Genomic DNA, 23438 nt, shown 5'->3' on the forward strand with positions numbered 1-23438 from the left:
ACTCAGTGATTTGGCCTCCACAGCCTTCTGCGGCAAAGAGTTCCACAGATTCACCACCCTCTGGCTGAAGAAATTCCTCCTCATCTCAGTTTTAAAGGATCGTCCCTTTAGTCTGAGATTGTGCCCTCTGCTTCTAGTATATCCTACTAGTGGAAACATCCTCTCCACGTCCACTCTATCCAGGCCTCGCAGTGTCCTGTAAGTTTCAATAAGACCCCCCTCATCCTTCTAAACTCCAACGAGTACAGACCCAGAGTCCTCAACCGTTCCTCATACGACAAGCTCTTCATTCCAGGGATCATTCTTGTGAACCTCCTCTGGACCCTTTCCAAGGCCAGCACATCCTTCCTTAGATACGGGGCCCAAATCTGCCCACAATACTCCAAATGGGGCCTGACCAGAGCCTTATACAGCTCCGAAGTACATCCCTGGTCTTGTATTCTAGCCCTCTTGACATGAATGCAATCATTGCATTTGCCTTCCTAACTGCCGACTGAACCTGTACGTTAACCTTAAGAGAATCATGAACAAGGACTCCCAAGTCCCTTTGTGCTTCTGATTTCCGAAGCATTTCCCCATTTAGAAAATAGTCAATGCCTAAATTCCTCCTTCCAAAGTGCAGAACATCACACTTTTCCACATTGTATTTGATTTGTCACTTCATTGCCCACTCTCCTAGCCTGTCCAAGTCCTTCTGCAGCCCCCCTGCTTCCTCAATACTACCTGTCCCTCTACAGATCTTTGTATCATCTGCAAACTTAGCAACAGTGTCTTCAGTACCTTCTTCCAGATCATTAATATACATTGTGAGAAGTTGTGGTCACAGCACAGACCCCTGAGGCACACCACTAGTCACCGGCTGTCATCCTGAAAAAGACCCCTTTATCCCCACTCTCTGCCTTCTGCCAGTCAGCCAATCCTCTATCCATGCCAGGATCTTACCCTGAACACCATGGGCTCGTAACTAATTTAACAGCCTCCTGTGCTGCACCTTGTCAAAGGCCTTCTGGAAATCTAAATAAATCACGTCCACCGGTCGGATTAAGAGGAGAGGTTGAGTAGACTGGGACTGTACTCATTGGAATTTAGAAGGATGCGGGGAGATCTTATAGAAACATATAAGATTATGAAGGGAATAGATAGGATAGATGCGGGCAGGTTGTTTCCACTGGCGGGTGAAAGCAGAACTAGGGGGCATAGCCTCAAAATAAGGGGAAGTAGATTTAGGACTGAGTTTAGGAGGAACTTCTTCACCCAAAGGGTTGTGAATCTATGGAATTCCTTGCCCAGTGAAGCAGTAGAGGCTCCTTCATTCAATGTTTTCAAGATAAAGATAGATACATTTTGAAGAATAAAGGAACAAAAGGGTTATGGTGTTCGGGCCGGAAAGTGGAGCTGAGTCCACAAAAGATCAGCCATGATCTCATTGAATGGTGGAGCAGGCTCGAGGGGCCAGATGGCCGACTCCTGCTCCTAGTTCTTACGTTATGTGCTTAAGAATATCCTATGCGGCACTTTGTCAAAGGCCTTCTGGTAATCTAAATAAATCTTGTCCACTGGTTCTCCTTTGTGTAACTTCCTTGTTACCTCCTCAAAGAACTCTAACAGATTTGTCAGACACGACCTCCCCTTGACGAAGCCGTGCTGACTCAGTCCTATTTTATGCACTTCCAAGTACTCCGCGATCTCATCTTTAATAACAGACTCTCAAATCTTCCCAATGATTCTAAGTCAGGCTAACCGGCCTATAATTTCCCTTCTTCTGCCTCCCTCCCTTCTTAAACAGGGGTGTTACATTAGCCACTTTCCAATCCTCTGGGACCCTTCCTGCCTCCAGTGATTGCTGAAAGATCATCACTAATGCCACCACAATCTCCTCCGCTATCTCTTTTAGAAACCTGGGGTGTAGTTCATTTGGTCCAGGTGATTTATCCACCTTCACACCTTTCAGTTTCCCCAGAACCTTCTCCTTAGTAATGGTCACTGCACTCACCTCTGCCCCCTGGTTCTCCTGGAGCTCTGGCATCCCACTGGTGTCTTCCACCGTGAAGACTGATGTAAAGTAGCTATTCAGTTCCTCTGCCATTTCTTTGTTTCCTATTATTACTTCTCCAGCCACATTTTCCAGTGGTCCAATGTCTATTTTTGCCTCTCTCTTACTTTTATATATTGAAAAACTCTTCCTATCTTCCTTTATATTACTAGCTAGCTCGCACTCATACTTCATCTTCTCCCCCCTTATTGCTTTTTTAGTTGTCCTCTGCTCGCATTCAAAGGCTTCCCAATCCTCTGGACTCCCACTAATGCTCGCCACTTTGTATGCTTTTTCTTTAGCTTTTATGCTGTCCTTGACTTCCCTCTTCAGCCATGGATGCCTCGTCCTCCCCTTCGCATGTTTCCTCCTCCCTGGGTTGAATTTCTGCTGTGCCTCTGAATTCAACTTCTCCCTGTCAAACTGCAGGGTAAATTCTAACATATTGTGGTCACTGCTCCCTAACGGTTCCTTCACCTTAAGTTCCCTAATCAAATCTGCCTCATTACACATCACCAAATCCAGAATTGCCTGTTCCCTAGGAGGCTCTGTCACAAGCTGCTCCAAAAAACCATCTCTTAGATATTCCACAAATTCCTTTTCTTGGGATCCACGACCAACCTGATTTTCCCAGTCCACCTGCATATTGAAGTCGCCCATGATTGGATTGGATTTGTTTATTGTCACGTTCACAGAGGTACAGTGAAAAGTATTTTTCTGCGAGCAGCTCATTAAATACATGAGAAGAAAAGGGAATAAAAGAAAATACATAATAGGGCAACAACAACATATACAATGTAACTACATAAGCACTGGCATCAGGTGAAGCATACAGGGTGTAGTGTTAATGAGGTCAGTCCATAAGAGGGTCATTTAGGAGTCTGGTAACAGTGGGGAAGAAGCTGTTTTTGAGTCTGTTCGTGCGTGTTCTCAGACTTCTGTACCTCCTGCCCGATGGAAGAAGTTGGAAGAGTGAGTAAGCTGGGTGGGAGGGATCTTTGATTATGCTGCCCGCTTTCCTCAGGCAGCGGGAGGTGTAGATGGAGTCAATGGATGGGAGGCAGGTTCGTGTGATGGACTGGGCGGTGTTCACGACTCTCTGTATTTTTTGCGGTCCTGGGCCGAGCAGTTGCCATACCAGGCTGTGATGCAGCCCGATAGGATGCTTTCTATGGTGCATCTGTAAACGTTGGTAAGGGTTAATGTGGACATGTCGAATTTCCTTAGTTTCCTGAGGAAGTATAGGCGCTGTTGTGCTTTCTTGGTGGTAGCGTCGACGTGGGTGGACCAGGACAGATTTTTGGAGATGTGCACCCCTAGGAATTTGAAACTGCTAACCATCTCCACCTCGGCCCCGTTGATGCTGACAGGGGTGTGTACAGTACTTTGCTTCCTGAAGTCAACGACCAGCACTTTAGTTTTGCTGGCACTGAGGGAGAGATTGTTGTCGCTACACCACCCCACTAGGTTCTCTATCTCCCTCCTGTATTAGGACTCATCGTTATTCGAGATCCGGCCCACCATGGTCGTATCGTCAGCAAACTTGTAGATGGAGTTGAACCAAATTGTGCCACAGTCGTGTGTGTACAGGGAGTAGAGTAGGGGGCTATGTACGCAGCCTTGAGGGGCCCTGGTATTGAGGAATTTTGTGGAGAAGGTGTTAGAACATAGAACATACAGTGCAGGAGGCCATTCGGCCCATCGAGTCTGCACCGAACCACTTAAGCCCTCACTTCCACCCTATCCCCGTAACGCAATAACTCCTCCTAACCTTTTTGGACACTAAGGGCAATTTATCATGGCCAATCCACCTAACCTGCACGTCTTTGGACTGTGGGAGGAAACCGGAGCACCTGCAGGAAACCCACGCGCACACGGGGAGAAAGTGCAGTCTCCGCACAGTGACCCAACGGGGAATCGAACCTGGGACCCTGGCGCTGTGAAGCTTCAGGCTATCCACTTGTGCTACCGTGCTGCCCATTCTTACTGTTCATTCTTACTGATTGTGGTCTGTTGGTCAGAAAATCGAGGATCGAGTTGCAGAGTGGGGAGCCAAGTCCTAGGTTTTGGAGCTTTGATATGAGCTTGGCTGGGATAATGGTGTTGAAGGCGGAGCTGTAGTCAATAAATAGGAGTCCTTGTTGTCGAGATGCTCTAGGGATGAGTGTAGGGCCAGGGAAATGGTGTCTGATGTGGACCGTTTGCAGCGGTATGCGAATTGCAGTGGATCAAGGCGTTCTGGGAGTATGGAGGTGATGCGCTTCATGATCAACCTCGCGAAGCACTTCATTACGACTGAAGTCAGGGCCACTGGTCGGTAGTCATTGAGGCACGTTGCCTGGTTCTTCTTTGGTACCGGTATGATGGTGGTCTTCTTGAGGCAGGTGGGGACCTCGGAGTGGAGTAGGGACAGGTTAACTATGTCCGCGAATACCTCTGCGAGCTGGTCCGCGCAGGCTCTGAGTGCACGATAGGGATCCTGTCTGCGCCCGTCGCCTTCCGAGGGTTCACTTTCAGGAAGGCCAATCTGACTTCGGAAGCTGTGATGGTGGGTATGGGTGAGTTATGGGCTGCTGGGGCACTCGACAGCAGATTGTTGGTTACCTGCTCGAACCGAGCATAGAATGCATTGAGTTCATCGGGGAGGGGTGCGCTGCTGCCGGAAATACTGCTCGGCTTCGCTTTGTAGCCCGTTATGTTATTTAGTCCTTGCCACAACCGCCGAGAGTCTGTCTGTGACTCTAGCTTGGTCTGATATTCTCTCTTGGCGTCTCGGATGGCTTTGCGGAGGTCGTACCTGGATTTCTTGTATAGGTCAGGGTCGTCTGCCTTGAACGCCTCAGATCTGTCCTTCAGTAGGGAGTCAATCTCGCGATGGAGCCATGGTTTCCGGTTGGGGAACGCACGGACTGCTTTCTTTGACACGCAGTCGTCCACACATTTTCTGATCAAGTCTGTGACGGTGGTGGCATACTCATTTAAGTTGGTCGCTGAGTTCTTAAATATGGACCAGTCCACTGTCTCTAAGCAGTCACGTAAGAGCTCTTCTGTCTCCTCGGACCAGCACTGCACGACCTTCTTAGCTGGATTCTCCCGCTTGAGTTTCTGCTTGTATGCGGGAGAAGGAACACCGTCTTATGGTCCGATTTCCCAAAGTGCGGTCGGGGGATGGAACGGTAGGCGCCCTTGATTTTTGAGTAGCAGTGGTCAAGAGTGTTGTCGCCCCTGGTGGGACAGGAGATGTGCTGGTGGAAGTTTGGCAGCGCACTCTTGAGGTTGGCCTGGTTGAAGTCTCCGGCCACGATGAACAAGGCCTCCGGGTGTTCTGTTTCGTAGTCGCTTCCTCGGTCGGCGGCTGCGGCTGGATGGTCCAGGGATCTGATGGGAGAAGTCTGACCTGGTGGAAGGTAGGGGGTTGCGTCTGACGGGGTCCAGGGCGCTGGCGGGGACCAGGACGCTGGTTACGTTTCCAGGATCACGTCTGGCAGAGTCCCAGGCGCTGGTTGAGGTAGAGGAGTTGCTAGGCAGTCATGTTTGCGGGCACGGGAATACCTTGCAGCGGGTTCGCGTCCTCGCGCGGGGTCTCTGCCATTCTGGGGGTCCTGCGTCATGGGCAGGGGCTTCTTGAGGCAGGTTGGGCTGAGTCCCGTGGCCTGTCGCCTCCCTGGGCGCTCCTGGGTTGGGTCTTGAAGTAGGCCCGGTCGGGCCTCCACGTGGATTTTTCTTTCTTCCATCTCCAGGTAGGTCGGGTCGCTGGGCGGGGCCTCTCCGGGTCGGGTTGCTGGGCGGGGCTCTCCGGGTCGGGTCGCTGGGCGGGGCTCTCCGGGTCGGGTTGCTGGGCGGGGCTCTCCGGGTCGGGTTGCTGGGCGGGGCTCTCCGGGTCGGGTTGCTGGGCGGGGTTCTCCGGGTCGGGTCGCTGGGCGGGGCCTCTCCGGGTCGGGTCGCTGGGCGGGGCTCTCCGGGTCGGGTCGCTGGGCGGGGCTCTCTGGGTCGGGTCGCTGGGCGGGGTTCTCCGGGTCGGGTTGCTGGGCGGGGCTCTCCGGGTCGGGTCGCTGGGCGGGGCTCTCCGGGTCGGGTCGCTGGGCGTGGCCTCTCCGGGTCGGGTCGCTGGGCGGGGCCTCTCCGGGTCGGGTCGCTGGGCGGGGCCTCTCCGGGTCGGGTCGCTGGGCGGGGCCTCTCCGGGTCGGGTCGCTGGGCGGGGCCTCTCCGGGTCGGGTCGCTGGGCGGGGCTCTCAGGGTCGGGTCGCTGGGCGGGGCTCTCCGGGTCGGGTTGCTGGGCGGGGCTCTCCGGGTCGGGTTGCTGGGCGGGGCTCTCAGGGTCGGGTTGCTGGGCGGGGCTCTCCGGGTCGGGTTGCTGGGCGGGGCCTCTCCGGGTCGGGTCGCTGGGCGGGGCTCTCAGGGTCGGGTCGCTGGGCGGGGCCTCTCCGGGTCGGGTTGCTGGGCGGGGCTCTCCGGGTCGGGTCGCTGGGCGGGGTTCTCCGGGTCGGGTCGCTGGACGGGGTTCTCCGGGTCGGGTCGCTGGGCGGGGCCTCTCCGGGTCGGGTCGCTGGGCGGGGCTCTCCGGGTCGGGTTGCTGGGCAGGGCTCTCCGGGTCGGGTTGCTGGGCGGGGCTCTCAGGGTCAGGTCGCTGGGCGGGGCTCTCAGGGTCGGGTCGCTGGGCGGGGCCTCTCCGGGTCGAGTCGCTGGGCGGGGCCTCTCCGGGTCGGGTCGCTGGGCGGGGCTCTCCGGGTCGGGTCGCTGGGCGGGGCTCTCCGGGTCTGGTCGCTGGGCGGGGCCTCTCCGGGTCGGGTCGCTGGGCGGGGCTCTCCGGGTCGGGTCGCTGGGCGGGGCCTCTCCGGGTCGGGTCGCTGGGCGGGGCCTCTCCGGGTCGGGTCGCTGGACGGGGCCTCTCCGGGTCGGGTCGCTGGGCGGGGCCTCTCCGGGTCGGGTCGCTGGGCGGGGCTCTCCGGGTCGGGTCGCTGGGCGGGGCTCTCCGGGTCGGGTTGCTGGGCGGGGCTCTCCGGGTCGGGTTGCTGGGCGGGGCTCTCCGGGTCGGGTCGCTGGACAGGTCTGATTATTGTGATATTGCCTTTATTAGATGTTTTCTCTATCTCCTGAATTATTTTGCTACCCCGCATCCTGACTACTGCTAGAGGGCATGTACATAATCTTTTACCTTTGCGATTCCTCAACTCTACCCACAGAGATTCTATGCCTTCTGATCCTATATCGCTCCTCGCTCTCGATTTAACTTCATTCCTTACTGTCATGCGAGAGTGCCTTTAAGAACTGGATGCTTAAGCAATGTGCCTTTAAGAAAACAGTGATGTCATAGAGTGGGTGGAGCTCAGCTCAGTTCAGCCATTTTGAAGTTGCAGTTTGAAAAGAGCTTGGGGAGAGTCTGTGTTTGCAGGGAGCGGGATCTCTGCCATGAAAGACTATCTCTGGATCATTTGGGTGATTTAAACTCATAATTGTAAAGCCTTTAACCTGACCTGATTCTGTTTAAAGGTGTTAAGTCTCTTGGAAGTTTGAAGGAACATTTTAAGGAATTATTTACTGTTGCAATATTTTCTGAGTTATCTTTGAAGTAAGGGGTGTTAAGAGATCCAATGTTTATTTAAGATGTTAAGTTGAGCTCATGGAACAAACATTGTTTTGTGTTTAAAAACCCACATGTCCATAATTGTAATCCCACACCTAGGCAACAAGCCGTGTGCCAGGAAAAGCAACAAATACATTAAAGGGAGAGGTTGGTTGACCTTCATTATACATTTTGGGGTTCTGAAACCACCTCGCCCATAACAGTTGGGGGCTCGAGGGGGATAAAAGTCAATCTATTGGATTGGCTTTTGTGAACTTAAAGACAGTGAAGGATTGTTGCTTTTCCGGTGTGGTATTTTAGTTTAAGTGGGGAGAGTGTTGTGAACAATGGCTCTTTCAGAGGCTCACAAGTTTTTGGGGGTGGAGAATGTCACATGTAGTACTTTATGGACAGAAACGAAAAGCAGACTGTTAGATTTGGCAAGAACATTGCAGTTAACATTACCTGACAAAATGCGAAAAGATGAGGTAATTATGGCCGTGGTTAAGCATTTAAAGTTGCCTGAGATACAGTTTGACTCATGGAAAATGCCAAAAATTCAGTTGCAAATTAAACAAATGGAACATGAGAAAGAATTAAAGCGGCTGGAATACGAGAGTGAGAGTGTTGAAGCCAGGTATTACTAATACAACTCGCATAGGTAAAAGATAGCTGTTTAAGCATAAATATTAAGCCCCAGTTTTAAATACCCATTTAAAAATGAGAATTTCAGCACCCATAACCTCAGGTCATCTCAAAACATATAGCTTCAAAAAGCGCGGGAGCTGCGAGTCGGAGCGGAGATTTAAAAAGCGCGGGAGCTGCGAGTCGGAGCGGAGATTTAAAAAGCGCGGGAGCTGCGAGTCGGAGCGGAGATTTAAAAAGCGCGGGAGCTGCGAGTCGGAGCGGAGATTTAAAAAGAGTGGGAGCTGCGAGTCGGAGCGGAGATTTAAAAAGATCGCGGCCTAGTTTCGGGAGCCGTTCGGAGGAGGAGGAGCAGTCTCTGTCAGGGAGAGAACCTGAGAACATCTGAGACCCTCAGAAGGTAAGTAAGGGATTTGTGTGTGGGGTGGGGGGGGGGGGGACTGAAGTGACATCACAGAAAAGCTGTGACCTGAGTGGCTGGTTGGGAATCTACACGAAATATAAAAAATTAAGCATTGGTAACTAATTAAACATAATTACTTAATTATAATTTAGAGGGGTATCTAAGCCAGAGATCGGAGAGTACTATATTTAGCTTTCGCATTTATAGTAGAAATCTAGTGCTAGGAAACAGATAGTTAACAGTAACTTTTTTAAAAACTTTTAATTTTAATTTACTAATTAATTGACGCAATGTCAGTTAGAGGGGTGCAAGGCTCTGACTGTGAGATGTGGCAGGTCCGGGAGGCTTCCAGCGTCCCGGATGGCATCATCTGCAGAAAGTGCACCCAACTGGAGCTCCTCACAGACCGCATGGTTCGGTTGAAGCAGCAATTGGATGCACTTAGGAGCATGCAGGTGGCGGAAAGCGTCATAGATCGCAGTTATATAAATGTGGTCACACCCGAGGTGCAGACAGAGAAATGGGTGACCACCAGAAAGGGCAGGCAGTCAGTGCAGGAATCCCCTGTGGTTGCCCCCCTCTCGAACAGGTATATCCCTTTGGATACTGTCGGGGGGGATAGCCTATCAGGGGAAAACAGCAGCAGCCAGAGCAGTGGCACCACGGCTGGCTCTGATGTTCAGAAGGGAGGGTCAAACCGCAGAAGAGCAATAGTAATAGGGGACTCTATAGTCAGAGGCACAGATAGGCGCTTCTGTGGACGTGAAAGAGACTCCAGGATGGTATGTTGCCTCCCTGGTGCCAGGGACCAGGATGTCTCCGAACGGGTAGAGGGCATCCTAAAAGGGGAGGGCAAACAGGCAGAGGTCGTTGTACATATTGGTACTAACGACATAGGCAGGAAGGGGCATGAGGTCCTGCAGCAGGAGTTCAGGGAGCTAGGCAGAAAGTTAAAAGACAGGACCTCTAGGGTTGTAATCTCGGGATTACTCCCTGTGCCACGTGCCAGTGAGGCTAGAAATAGGAAGATAGAGCAGTTAAACACGTGGCTAAACAGCTGGTGCATGAGGGAGGGTTTCCGTTATCTGGACCACTGGGAGCTCTTCCGGGGCAGGTGTGACCTATATAAGGACGGGTTGCATCTAAACTGGAGAGGCATAAATATCCTGGCCGCGAGGTTTGCTAGTGTCACACGGGAGGGTTTAAACTAGTATGGCAGGGGGGTGGGCACGGGAGCAATAGGTCAGAAGGTGAGAGCATTGAGGGAGAACTAGGGAATAGGGACAGTGTGGCTCTGAGGCAGAGCAGACAGGGAGAAGTTGATGAACACAGTGGGTCTGGTGGCCTGAAGTGCATATGTTTTAATGCAAGAAGTATTACGGGTAAGGCAGATGAACTTAGAGCTTGGATTAGTACTTGGAACTATGATGTTGTTGCCATTACAGAGACCTGGTTGAGGGACGGGCAGGATTGGCAGCTAAACGTTCCAGGATTTAGATGTTTCAGGCGGGATAGAGGGGGATGTAAAAGGGGAGGCGGAGTTGCGCTACTTGTTCGGGAGAATATCACAGCTATACTACGGGAGGACACCTCAGAGGGCAGTGAGGCTATATGGGTAGAGATCAGGAATAAGAAGGGTGCAGTCACAACGTTGGGGGTTTACTACAGGCCTCCCAACAGCCAGCGGGAGATAGAGGAGCAGATAGGTAGACAGATTTTGGAAGAGTAAAAACAACAGGGTTGTGGTGATGGGAGACTTCAACTTCCCCAATATTGACTGGGACTCACTTAGTGCCAGGGCCTTAGACGGGGCAGAGTTTGTAAGGAGCATCCAGGAGGGCTTCTTAAAACAATATGTAGACAGTCCAACTAGGGAAGGGGCGGTACTGGACCTGGTATTGGGGAATGAGCCCGGCCAGGTGGTAGAAGATTCAGTAGGGGAGCATTTCGGGAACAGTGACCACAATTCAGTAAGTTTTAAAGTACTGGTGGACAAGGATAAGAGTGGTCCTAGGATGAATGTGCTAAATTGGGGGAAGGCTAATTATAACAATATTAGGTGGGACCTGAAGAACCTAGATTGGGGGCGGATGTTTGAGGGCAAATCAACATTTTACATGTGGGAGGCTTTCAAGTGTCATAGAACATAGAACATAGAACGATACAGCGCAGTACAGGCCCTTCGGCCCACGATGTTGCACCGAAACAAAAGCCATCTCACCTACACTATGCCATTATCATCCATATGCTTATCCAATAAACTTTTAAGTGCCCTCAATGTTGGCGAGTTCACTACTGTTGCAGGTAGGACATTCCACGGCCTCACCACTCTTTGCGTAAAGAACCTACCTCTGACCTCTGTCCTATATCTATTACCCCTCAGTTTAAAGCTATGTCCCCTCGTGCCAGCCATTTCCATCCGCGGGAGAAGGCTCTCACTGTCCACCCTATCTAACCCCCTGATCATTTTGTATGCCTCTATTAAGTCTCCTCTTAACCTTCTTCTCTCCAACGAAAACAACCTCAAGTCCATCAGCCTTTCCTCATAAGATTTTCCCTCCATACCAGGCAACATCCTGGTAAATCTCCTCTGCACCCGCTCCAAAGCCTCCACGTCCTTCCTATAATGCGGTGACCAGAACTGTACGCAATACTCCAAATGCGGCCGTATCAGAGTTTTGTACAGCTGCAACATGACCTCCTGACTCCGGAACTCAATCTCTCTACCAATAAAGGCCAACACTCCATAGGCCTTCTTCACAACCCTATCAACCTGGGTGGCAACTTTCAGGGATCTATGTACATGGACACCTAGATCCCTCTGCTCATCCACACTTCCAAGAACTTTACCATTAGCCAAATATTCCGCATTCCTGTTATTCCTTCCAAAGTGAATCACCTCACACTTCTCTACATTAAACTCCATTCGCCACCTCTCAGCCCAGCTCTGCAGCTTAACTATGTCCCTCTGTAACCTGCTACATCCTTCCACACTGTCGACAACACCACCGACTTTAGTGTCGTCTGCAAATTTACTCACCCACCCTTCTGCGCCTTCCTCTAGGTCATTGATAAAAATGACAAACAGCAACGGCCCCAGAACAGATCCTTGTGGTACGCCACTTGTAACTGAACTCCATTCTGAACATTTCCCATCAACCACCACCCTCTGTCTTCTTTCAGCTAGCCAATTTCTGATCCACATCTCTAAATCACCCTCAATCCCCAGCCTCTGTATTTTCTGCAATAGCCTACCGTGGGGAACCTCATCAAACGCTTTGCTGAAATCCATATACACCACATCAACTGCTCTACCCTCGTCTACCTGTTCAGTCACCTTCTCAAAGAACTCAATAAGGTTTGTGAGGCATGACCTACCCTTTACAAAGCCATGCTGACTATCCATGATCATATTATTCCTATCTAGATGATTATAAATCTTGTCTCTTATAATCCCCTCCAAGACTTTACCCACTACAGACGTGAGGCTCACCGGTCTATAGTTGCCGGGGTTGTCTCTGCTCCCCTTTTTGAACAAAGGGACCACATTTGCTATCCTCCAGTCCTCTGGCACTATTCCTGTAGCCAATGATGACATAAAAATCAAAGCCAAAGGTCCAGCAATCTCTTCCCTGGCCTCCCAGAGAATCCTAGGATGAATCCCATCAGGCCCCGGGAACTTATCTATTTTCAGCCTGTCCAGAATTGCCAACACCTCTTCCCTACGTACCTCAATGCCATCTATTCTAATAGCCTGGGTCTCAGCATTCTCCTCCACAACATTCTCTTTTTCCTGAGTGAATACTGACGAAAAATATTCATTTAGTATCTCACCTATCTCTTCAGACTCCACACACAATTTCCCATCCCTGTCCTTGACTGGTCCTACTCTTACCCTAGTCATTCGCTTATTCCTGACATACCTATAGAAAGCTTTTGGGTTTTCCTTGATCCTTCCTGCCAAATACTTCTCATGTCCCCTCCTTGCTCGTCTTAGCTCTCTCTTTAGATCCTTCCTCGCTACCTTGTAACTATCCATCGCCCCAACTGAAACTTCACACCTCATCTTCACATAGGCCTCCTTCTTCCTCTTAACAAGAGATTCCACTTCCTTGGTAAACCACGGTTCCCTCGCTCGACGCCTTCCTCCCTGCCTGACCGGTACATACTTATCAAGAACACGCAGTAGCTGATCCTTGAACAAGCTCCACTTATCCAGTGTGCCCAACACTTGCAGCCTACTTCTCCAACCTTATCCCCCCCAAGTCACGTCTAATGGCAACATAATTGCCCTTCCCCCAGCTATAACTCTTGCCCTGCGGTGTATACTTATCCCTTTCCATCACTAAGGTAAACGTCACCGAATAGTGGTCACTGTCCACAAAGTGCTCTCCTACCTCCAAATCCAACACCTGGCCAGGTTCATTACCCAAAACCAAATCCAACGTGGCCTCGCCTCTTGTTGGCCTGTCAACATATTGTGTCAGGAAACCCTCCTGCACACACTGTACAAAAAACGACCCATCTAATGTACTCGAACTATATCTTTTCCAGTCAATATTTGGAAAGTTAAAGTCTCCCATAATAACTACCCTGTTACTTTTGCTCTTATCCAGGATCATCCTCGCCATCCTTTCCTCTACATCCCTAGAGCTATTTGGAGGCCTGTAGAAAACTCCCAACAGGGTGACCTCTCCTTTCCTGTTTCTAACCTCAGCCCATACTACCTCGGAAGATGAGTCCCCATCTAGCATCCTCTCCGCCACCGTAATACTGCTCTTGACTAGCAGCGCCACACCTCCCCCTCTTTTGCCTCCTTCTCTGAGCTTACTAAAACACCTAAACCCCGGAACCTGCAACATCCATTCCTGTCCCTGCTCTATCCATGTCTCCGAAATGGCCACAACATCGAAGTCCCAGGTACCAACCCATGCTGCCAGTTCCCCTACCTTATTTCGTATACTCCTGGCATTGAAGTAGACACACTTCAAACCACCTACCTGAACACTGGCCCCCTCCTGCGACGTCAAATCTGTGCTCCTGACCTCTATACTCTCATTCTCCCGTACCCTAAAACTACAATCCAGGTTCCCATGCCCCTGCTGCATTAGTTTAAACCCCCCCAGAGAGCACTAACAAATCTCGCCCCCAGGATATTTGTGCCGCTCAGGTTCAGATGTAGACCATCCTGTCTGTAGAGGTCCCACCTTCCCCAGAAAGAGCCCCAGTCAGTTGAAAGGAATTCAGGACCGGCATGTTCCTGTGAGGAAGAAGGATAAATACGGCAATTTTCGGGAACCTTGGATAACGAGAGATATTGTAGGCCTCGTCAAAAAGAAAAAGGAGGCATTTGTCAGGGCTAAAAGGCTGGGAACAGACAAAGCCTGTGTGGAATATAAGGAAAGTAGGAAGGAACTTAAGCAAGGAGTCAGGAGGGCTAGAAGGGGTCACGAAAAGTCATTGGCAAATAGGGTTAAGGAAAATCCCAAGGCTTTTTACACGTATATAAAAAGCAAGAGGGTAGCCAGGGAAAGGGTTGGCCCACTGAAGGATAGGCAAGGGAATCTATGTGTAGAGCCAGAGGAAATGGGCGAGGTACTAAATGAATACTTTGCATCAGTATTCACCAAAGAGAAGGAATTGGTAGATGTTGAGTCTGGAGAAGGGGGTGTAGATAGCTTGGGTCACATTGAGATCCAAAAAGACGAGGTGTTGGGCGTCTTAAAAAATATTAAGGTAGATAAGTCCCCAGGGCCCGATGGGATCTACCCCAGAATACTGAAGGAGGCTGGAGAGGAAATTGCTGAGACCTTGACAGAAATGTTTGGCTCCTCACTGTCTTCAGGTGATATCCCGGAGGTTTGGAGAATAGCCAATGTTGTTCCTCTGTTTAAGAAGGGTAGCAAGGATAATCCAGGGAACTACAGGCCGGTGAGCCTTACTTCAGTGGTAGGGAAATTACTGGAGAGAATTCTTCGAGACAGGATGTACTCCCATTTGGAAGCAAATGGACGTATTAGTGAGAGGCAGCACGGTTTTGTGAAGGGGAGGTCGTGTCTCACTAACTTGATAGAGTTTTTCGAGGAGGTCACTAAGATGATTGATGCAGGTAGGGCAGTGGATGTTGTCTATATGGACTTCAGTAAGGTCTTTGACAAGGTCCCTCATGGTAGACTAGTACAAAAGGTGAAGTCACACGGGATCAGGGGTGAACTGGCAAGGTGGATACAGAACTGGCTAGGTCATAGAAGGCGGAGAGTAGCAATGGAAGGATGCTTTTCTAATTGGAGGGCTGTGACCAGTGGTGTTCCGCAGGGATCAGTGCTGTTTGTAGTATATATAAATGATTTGGAGGAAAATATAACTGGTCTGATTAGTAAGTTTGCAGACGACACAAAGGTTGGTGGAATTGCGGATAGCGATGAGGACTGTCTGAGGATACAGCAGGATTTAGATTGTCTGGAGACTTGGGCGGAGAGATGGCAGATGGAGTTTAATCCGGACAAATGTGAGGTAATGCATTTTGGAAGGTCTAATGCAGGTAGGGAATATACAGTGAATGGTAGAACCCTCAAGAGTATTGAAAGTCAAAGAGATCTAGGAGTACAGGTCCACAGGTCATTGAAAGGGGCAACACAGGTGGAGAAGGTAGTCAAGAAGGCATACGGCATGCTTGCCTTCATTGGCCGGGGCATTGAGTATAAGGATTGGCAAGTCATGTTGCATCTGTATAGAACCTTAGTTAGGCCACACTTGGAGTGTCGTGTTCAATTCTGGTCGCCACACTACCAGAAGGATGTGGAGGGTTTAGAGAGGGTGCAGAAGAGATTTACCAGAATGTTGCCTGGTATGAAGGGCGTTAGCTATGAGGAGCAGTTGAATAAACTTGGTTTGTTCTCACTGGAACGACGGAGGTTGAGGGGTGACCTGATAGAGGTCTACAAAATTATGATGGGCATAGACAGAGTGGATAGTCAGAGGCTTTTCCCCAGGGTAGAGGGGTCAATTACTAGGGGGCATAGGTTTAAGGTGAGAGGGGCAAGGTTTAGAGTAGATGTACGAGGCAAGTTTTTTACGCAGAGGGTAGTGGGTGCCTGGAACTCGCTACCGGAGGTGGTGGAAGCAGGGACGATAGTGACATTTAAGGGGCATCTTGACAAATACATGAATAGGATGGGAATAGAAGGATACGGACCCAGGAAGTGTAGAAGATTGTAGTTTAGTCGGGCAGCATGGTCGGCACGGGCTTGGAGGGCCGAAGGGCCTGTTCCTGTGCTGTACATTTCTTTATTCTTTGTTTATATGCTTTCTGATATATCCGTTTTATTTCTACATCTTTCTGTTGCAACTCCGCCAATTTTCCTGAACTAAAAATATCCGCCTCATCCTCCACCTGTTCTTGTTCAATTCTGGTCGCCACACTACCAGAACGAACTGACCTGAAAGAGTTATTGATATCACATGGGCAAGTTTGTAAAGATAAATTGGGGGTGCGCACACGTGTGCGGCAGCGAGGGTGCGCACACGTGTGCGGCAGCAAGGGTGCGCACACGTGTGCGGCAGGGAGGGTGGACAAGAGTTGCACGCACCTCTAAGCAACTCCAGACCCACAACAATGTGACCGACTGGAATGGCCGAGGAAGCCACTGAGTTTCAGGGCAATTCGGGATGGGCAATAAATGCTGACCAGCAGCAACGCCATCATCCCGGGAATGAATTTAAAATATATTCTGAACTGCTTCCCACACGTTTACATCCTTCATTAAATCAGGAGACCTATACTGTCTGCAATAGTGTGGATGTGGTCTCACTCGCTCTGCATAACTGAAGCATAACCTCCCAAATTTTGTATTCAATTCCCATCAGAATAAACAGGAACATTCCTTCAGCTTTCCGAATTACCCGCTGTGCTGCATGCTAACCTTTTCTGATGCATATACTCATACACCCAGATCCCTCTGCATCTAAGAGCTCTGCAATCTCGCACCATTTAGATAATCAGCTTCTCTTTTGTTCTTCCTGCCAAAATGGAGAATTTCCGATCTTCCCACATTGTGGCCAGAACTCTCCAGCCACAGAGATTCACTTTTCCCACAGGTAGCGCACCCTCTCCCACAGGTTTCCCGCTGGAGTGGGTGGCTTCAATGGGAAATTCATTGACAACTCCTTCACCGATTATTTGTGTCAGTTGTAGCCACTCACCAAACCCGGAGAATCCCATCACAGCTCCGATATCCGGGTCCGGATCTGTCATATTGATCACGGCTGAAAAAACAAAACAAATAATGAAAATCACCAGGAAACGCCGCCACTCCCCGGAACTGTCTCACTCTCGCCGCGCTCCCCCTGCCCCCAACGCCGCCACTCCCCGGAACTGTCTCACTCTCGCCGCGCTCCCCCTGCCCCCGCACCCCCCCTGCCCCCGCACTCCCCCTGCCCCCGCACCCCCCCTGCCCCCGCACACCCCCCCCCCTCCCTGCCCCTGCACCCCCCTGCCCCCGCAATCCCCCCCCTCCCTGCCCCCGCACCCCCCCTGCCCCCACACTCCCCCTCCCTGCCCCCTCACCCCCCCTCCCTGCCCCCGCACCCCCCCCTGCCCCCACACTCCCCCCCCCCTCCCTGCCCCCGCACCCCCCCCGCACTCCCCCCTCCCTGCCCCCGCACCCCCCCTGCCCCCACACTCCCCCTCCCTGCCCCGTCACCCCCCCTTCCTGCCCCCGCACCCCCCTCCCTGCCCCCACACCCCCCCACCCCCGCACTCCCCCCTCCCTGCCGCCGCGCTCCCCCCTCCCCACCCCCTCCCCGCCCACCCCTCCCTGCCCCCGCACTCCCCTCCTCCCTGCCCCCGCACTCCCCCCCCCTCCCTGTCCCCGCACTCTCCCCCCCTCCTGCCCCGCACTCCAACCCCCTCCCTGCCCCCGCATTCCAACCCCCTCCCTGCCCCCGCACTCCACCCCCTCCCTGCCCCCGCACTCCACCCCCTCCCTGCCCCCGCACTCCACCCCCTCCCTGCCCCCGCACTCCACCCCCTCCCTGCCCCCGCACTCCACCCCCTCCCCGCACACTGACCCTCCCCCGCACACTGACCCTCCCCCCCCCGCACACTGACCCCCCCCCGCACACTGACCCCCCCCCGCACACTGACCCTCCCCCCCCGCACACTGACCCTCCCCCCGCACACTGACCCTCCCCCCGCACACTGACCCTCCCCCCGCACACTGACCCTCCCCCCCCGCACACTGACCCTCCCCCCGCACACTGACCCTCCCCCCGCACACTGACCCCCCCCCCGCACACTGACCCCCCCCCGCACACTGACCTCCCCCCGCACACTGACCTCCCCCCGCACACTGACCCTCCCCCCCGCACACTGACCCCCCCCGCACACTGACCCTCCCCCGCACACTGACCCCCCCCCGCACACTGACCCTCCCCCGCACACTGACCCCCCCCGCACACTGACCCCCCCCCGCACACTGACCCTCCCCCCCCCCGCACACTGACCCTCCCCCCCCCCGCACACTGACCCCCCCCCCACACACTGACCCCCCCCCGCACACTGACCCCCCCCCCCCCCCGCACACTGACCCTCCCCCCCGCACACTGACCCCCCCCCGCACACTGATCCTCCCCCCCGCACACTGACCCTCCCCCTCCCGCACACTGACCCCCCCCCGCACACTGACCCTCCCCCTCCCACCCGCACACTGACCCTCCCCCCCGCACACTGACCCCCCCCCGCACACTGGCCCCCCCCCCGCACACTGACCCTCCCCCCCCCCGCACACTGACCCCCCCCCCCCGCACACTGACCCCCCCCCCGCACACTGACCTCCCCCCGCACACTGACCCTCCCCCGCACACTGACCCCCCCCTGCACACTGACCCTCCCCCGCACACTGACCCCCCCCCCGCACACTGACCCCCCCCCCGCACACTGACCCTCCCCCCCCCGCACACTGACCCTCCCCCCCCGCACACTGACCCTCCCCCCCCCCGCACACTGACCCCCCCCCGCACACTGACCCCCCCCCCGCACACTGACCCCCCCCCGCACACTGACCCTCCCCCCCGCACACTGACCCCCCCCCGCACACTGACCCCCCCCCCGCACACTGACCCTCCCCCTCCCGCACACTGACCCCCCCCGAACACTGACCCTCCCCCTCCCCCCCGCACACTGACCCTCCCCCCGCACACTGACCCTCCCCCCCGCACACTGACCCTCCCCCCCGCACACTGACCCCCCCCCCGCACACTGACCCTCCCCCCCGCACACTGACCCTCCCCCCCGCACACTGACCCTCCCCCCCGCACACTGACCCTCCCCCCCGCACACTGACCCTCCCCCCGCACACTGACCCTCCCCCCCGCACACTGACCCTCCCCACGGCACACTGACCCTCCCCCCCGCACACTGACCCTCCCCCCGCACACTGACCCCCCCCGCACACTGACCCTCCCCCCCGCACACTGACCCTCCCCCCCGCACACTGACCCTCCTCCCCGCACACTGACCCCCCCCGCACACTGACCCTCCCCCCCGCACACTGACCCTCCCCCCCGCACACTGACCCTCCCCCCCGCACACTGACCCTCCCCCCGCACACTGACCCTCCCCCGCACACTGACCCCCCCCCCGCACACTGACCCCCCCCCCGCACACTGACCCTCCCCCCCCGCACACTGACCCTCCCCCCCGCACACTGACCCTCCCCCCCGCACACTGACCCCCCCCGCACACTGACCCTCCCCCCCGCACACTGACCCCCCCCCGCACACTGACCCCCCCGCACACTGACCCTCCCCCCCGCACACTGACCCCCCCCCGCACACTGACCCCCCCCCCGCACACTGACCCTCCCCCCCGCACACTGACCCTCCCCCCGCACACTGACCCTCCCCCCCGCACACTGACCCCCCCCCGCACACTGACCCTCCCCCCCGCACACTGACCCTCCCCCCCGCACACTGACCCCCCCCCCCCGCACACTGACCCCCCCCCGCACACTGACCCTCCCCCCCCGCACACTGACCCCCCCCCCCGCACACTGACCCCCCCCCCGCACACTGACCCTCCCCCCCCGCACACTGACCCTCCCCCCCGCACACTGACCCTCCCCCCCCGCACACTGACCCTCCCCCCGCACACTGACCCCCCCCGCACACTGACCCTCCCCCCCGCACACTGACCCTCCCCCCCGCACACTGACCCCCCCCCGCACACTGACCCCCCCCGCACACTGACCCTCCCCCCCGCACACTGACCCCCCCCCGCACACTGACCCCCCCCGCACACTGACCCTCCCCCCCGCACACTGACCCTCCCCCCGCACACTGACCCTCCCCCCCGCACACTGACCCCCCCCCCGCACACTGACCCCCCCCCCGCACACTGACCCTCCCCCCCGCACACTGACCCTCCCCCCCGCACACTGACCCTCCCCCCGCACAGACCCCCCCCCCCGCACACTGACCCTCCCCCCCGCACACTGACCCCCCCCCCGCACACTGACCCCCCCCCGCACACTGACCCTCCCCCCCGCACACTGACCCTCCCCCCCGCACACTGACCCTCCCCCCCGCACACTGACCCCCCCCCGCACACTCCCCCCCGCACACTGACCCTCCCCCCCGCACACTGACCCTCCCCCCGCACAGTGACCCCCCCCGCACACTGACCCTCCCCCCGCACACTGACCCCCCCCCGCACACTGACCCCCCCCCGCACACTGACCCTCCCCCCCGCACACTGACCCTCCCCCCCCCGCACACTGACCCCCCCCGCACACTGACCCCCCCCCGCACACTGACCCCCCCCGCACACTGACTCCCCCCGCACACTGACCCCCCCCGCACACTGACCCCCCCCCCGCACACTGACCCCCCCCGCACACTGACCCCCCCCCCGCACACTGACCCCCCCCCCGCACACTGACCCCCCCCCTCCCGCACACTGAACCTCCCCCCCCCGCACACTGACCCCCCCCGCACACTGACCCTCCCCCCCCCGCACACTGACCCTCTCCCCCCCGCACACTGACCCCCCCCCGCACACTGACCCCCCCCCCGCACACTGACCCTCCCCCCCCGCACACTGACCCTCCCCCCCCGCACACTGACCCCCCCCCCGCACACTGACCCTCCCCCCCGCACACTGACCCTCCCCCCCGCACACTGACCCCCCCCGCACACTGACCCTCCCCCCGCACACTGACCCCCCCCGCACACTGACCCCCCCCCCGCACACTGATCCCCCCCCCGCACACTGACCCCCCCCCCGCACACTGACCCCCCCCGCACACTGACCCCCCCCCGCACACTGACCCCCCCCGCACACTGACCCCCCCCGCACACTGACCCCCCCTCCCGCACACTGACCCTCCCCCCCCCCGCACACTGACCCCCCCCGCACACTGACCCTCCCCCCCCCGCACACTGACCCTCTCCCCCCCCCGCACACTGACCCCCCCCCCGCACACTGACCCCCCCCCGCACACTGACCCTCCCCCCCCCGCACACTGACCCTCCCCCGCACACTGACCCTCCCCCCCGCACACTGACCCTCCCCCCCCGCACACTGACCTCCCCCCGCACACTGACCACCCCCCCCGCACACTGACCCTCGCCCCCCGCACACTGACCCTCCCCCCGCACACTGACCCCCCCCCGCACACTGACCCTCCCCCCCCGCACACTGACCTCCCCCCCGCACACTGACCTCCCCCCCGCACACTGACCCTCCCCCCGCACACTGACCCTCCCCCCCCCGCACACTGACCCTCCCCCCCCCGCACACTGACCCTCCCCCCGCACACTGACCCTCCCCCCCCCGCACACTGACCTCCCCCCCCGCACACTGACCCTCCCCCCCGCACACTGACCCCCCCCCGCACACTGACCCCCCCCGCACACTGACCCTCCCCCCCGCACACTGACCCCCCCCCCCCGCACACTTACCCCCCCCACACACTGACCCTCCCCCCCCGCACACTGACCCTCCCCCCCCGCACACTGACCCTCCCCCGCACACTGACCCTCCCCCCCCGCACACTGACCCTCCCCCCCGCACACTGACCCTCCCCGCACACTGACCCCCCCCGCACACTGACCCCCCCCCGCACACTGACCCTCCCCCCCCGCACACTGACCCCCCCTCGCACACTGACCCTCCCCCCCGCACACTGACCCCCCCCCCCCGCACACTGACCCCCCCCCGCACACTGACCCTCCCCCCCGCACACTGACCCCCCCCCGCACACTGACCCTCCCCCCCGCACACTGACCCCCCCCCCGCAACACTGACCCTCCCCCCCGCACACTGACCCCCCCCCCGCACACTGACCCCCCCCCGCACACTGACCCCCCCCCGCACACTGACCCCCCCCCGCACACTGACCCTCCCCCCCCGCACACTGACCCCCCCCGCACACTGACCCCCCCCGCACACTGACCCTCCCCCCCGCACACTGACCCTCCCCCCCGCACACTGACCCTCCCCCCCCCCGCACACTGACCCTCCCACCTCCGCACACTGACCCTCCCCCCCTCGCACACTGACCCTCCCCCCCCGCACACTGACCCTCCCCCCCGCACACTGACCCCCCCCCCCGCACACTGACCCTCCCCCCCGCACACTGACCCCCCCCCCCCGCACACTGACCCTCCCCCCCCCGCACACTGACCCCCCCGCACACTGACCCCCCCCGCACACTGACCCTCCCCCCCCGGCACACTGACCCCCCCCGCACACTGATCCACCCCGCACACTGACCCCCCCCCCGCACACTGACCCTCCCCCTTCCGCACACTGACCCTCCCCCTTCCGCACACTGACCCTCCCCCCCCGCACACTGACCCTCCCCCCCGCACACTGACCCCCCCCCCGCACACTGACCCTCCCCCCCCGCACACTGACCCTCCCCCCCGCACACTGACCCCCCCCCCCGCACACTGACCACCCCCCGCACACTGACCCTCCCCCCCCGCACACTGACCCCCCCCCGCACAATGACCCTCCCCCCCGCACACTGACCCCCCCCGCACACTGACCCCCCCCCGCACACTGACCCCCCCCCCCGCACACTGACCCCCCCCCGCACACTGACCCTCCCCCCCGCACACTGACCTCCCCCCCGCACACTGACCTCCCCCCCGCACACTGACCCTCCCCCCCGCACACTGACCCTCCCCCCCCGCACACTGACCCTCCCCCCCCGCACACTGACCCTCCCCCCCGCACACTGACCCTCCCCCCCCGCACACTGACCCTCCCCCCCCGCACACTGACCCTTCCCCCGCACACTGACCCTCCCCCCCCCGCACACTGACCTCCCCCCCGCACACTGACCCTCCCCCCGCACACTGACCCTCCCCCCCCCCCGCACACTGACCTCCCCCCCCCGCACACTGACCCTCCCCCCCGCACACTGACCCCCCCCCCGCACACTGACCCCCCCCGCACACTGACCCCCCCCCCGCACACTGACCCCCCCCGCACACTGACCCCCCCCGCACACTGACCCTCCCCCCCCCGCACACTGACCCTCCCCCCGCACACTGACCTCCCCCCCGCACACTGACCCTCCCCCCCCGCACACTGACCCTCCCCCCCCGCACACTGACCCTCCCGCACACTGACCCCCCCGCACACTGACCCCCCCCCGCACACTGACCCTCCCCCCCCCGCACACTGACCCCCCCCCGCACACTGACCCTCCCCCCCGCACACTGACCCTCCCCCCGCACACTGACCCTCCCCCCCGCACACTGAACCCCCCCCCCGCACACTGACC

At 57.5% G+C, this 23438-nt stretch overlaps 1 protein-coding gene across 1 annotated transcript in view; it reads right to left on the bottom strand.

Moving 5' to 3' along the window:
- Nucleotides 1–23438, bottom strand: part of LOC140429043 (WD repeat-containing protein 70) — a 208128-nt gene that overhangs the window by 154817 nt on the left and 29873 nt on the right. Inside the window, exon 2 of the mRNA XM_072515572.1 lies at nt 16846–16908. Coding sequence (XP_072371673.1) covers nt 16846–16897 — 52 coding nt within the window. The 5' untranslated portion in view covers nt 16898–16908. The remainder of the gene's footprint in view (nt 1–16845; nt 16909–23438) is intronic.

The sequence above is a fragment of the Scyliorhinus torazame genome, chromosome 9, assembly GCF_047496885.1.
Source record: "Scyliorhinus torazame isolate Kashiwa2021f chromosome 9, sScyTor2.1, whole genome shotgun sequence".
NCBI classification, from domain to species: domain Eukaryota; kingdom Metazoa; phylum Chordata; class Chondrichthyes; order Carcharhiniformes; family Scyliorhinidae; genus Scyliorhinus; species Scyliorhinus torazame.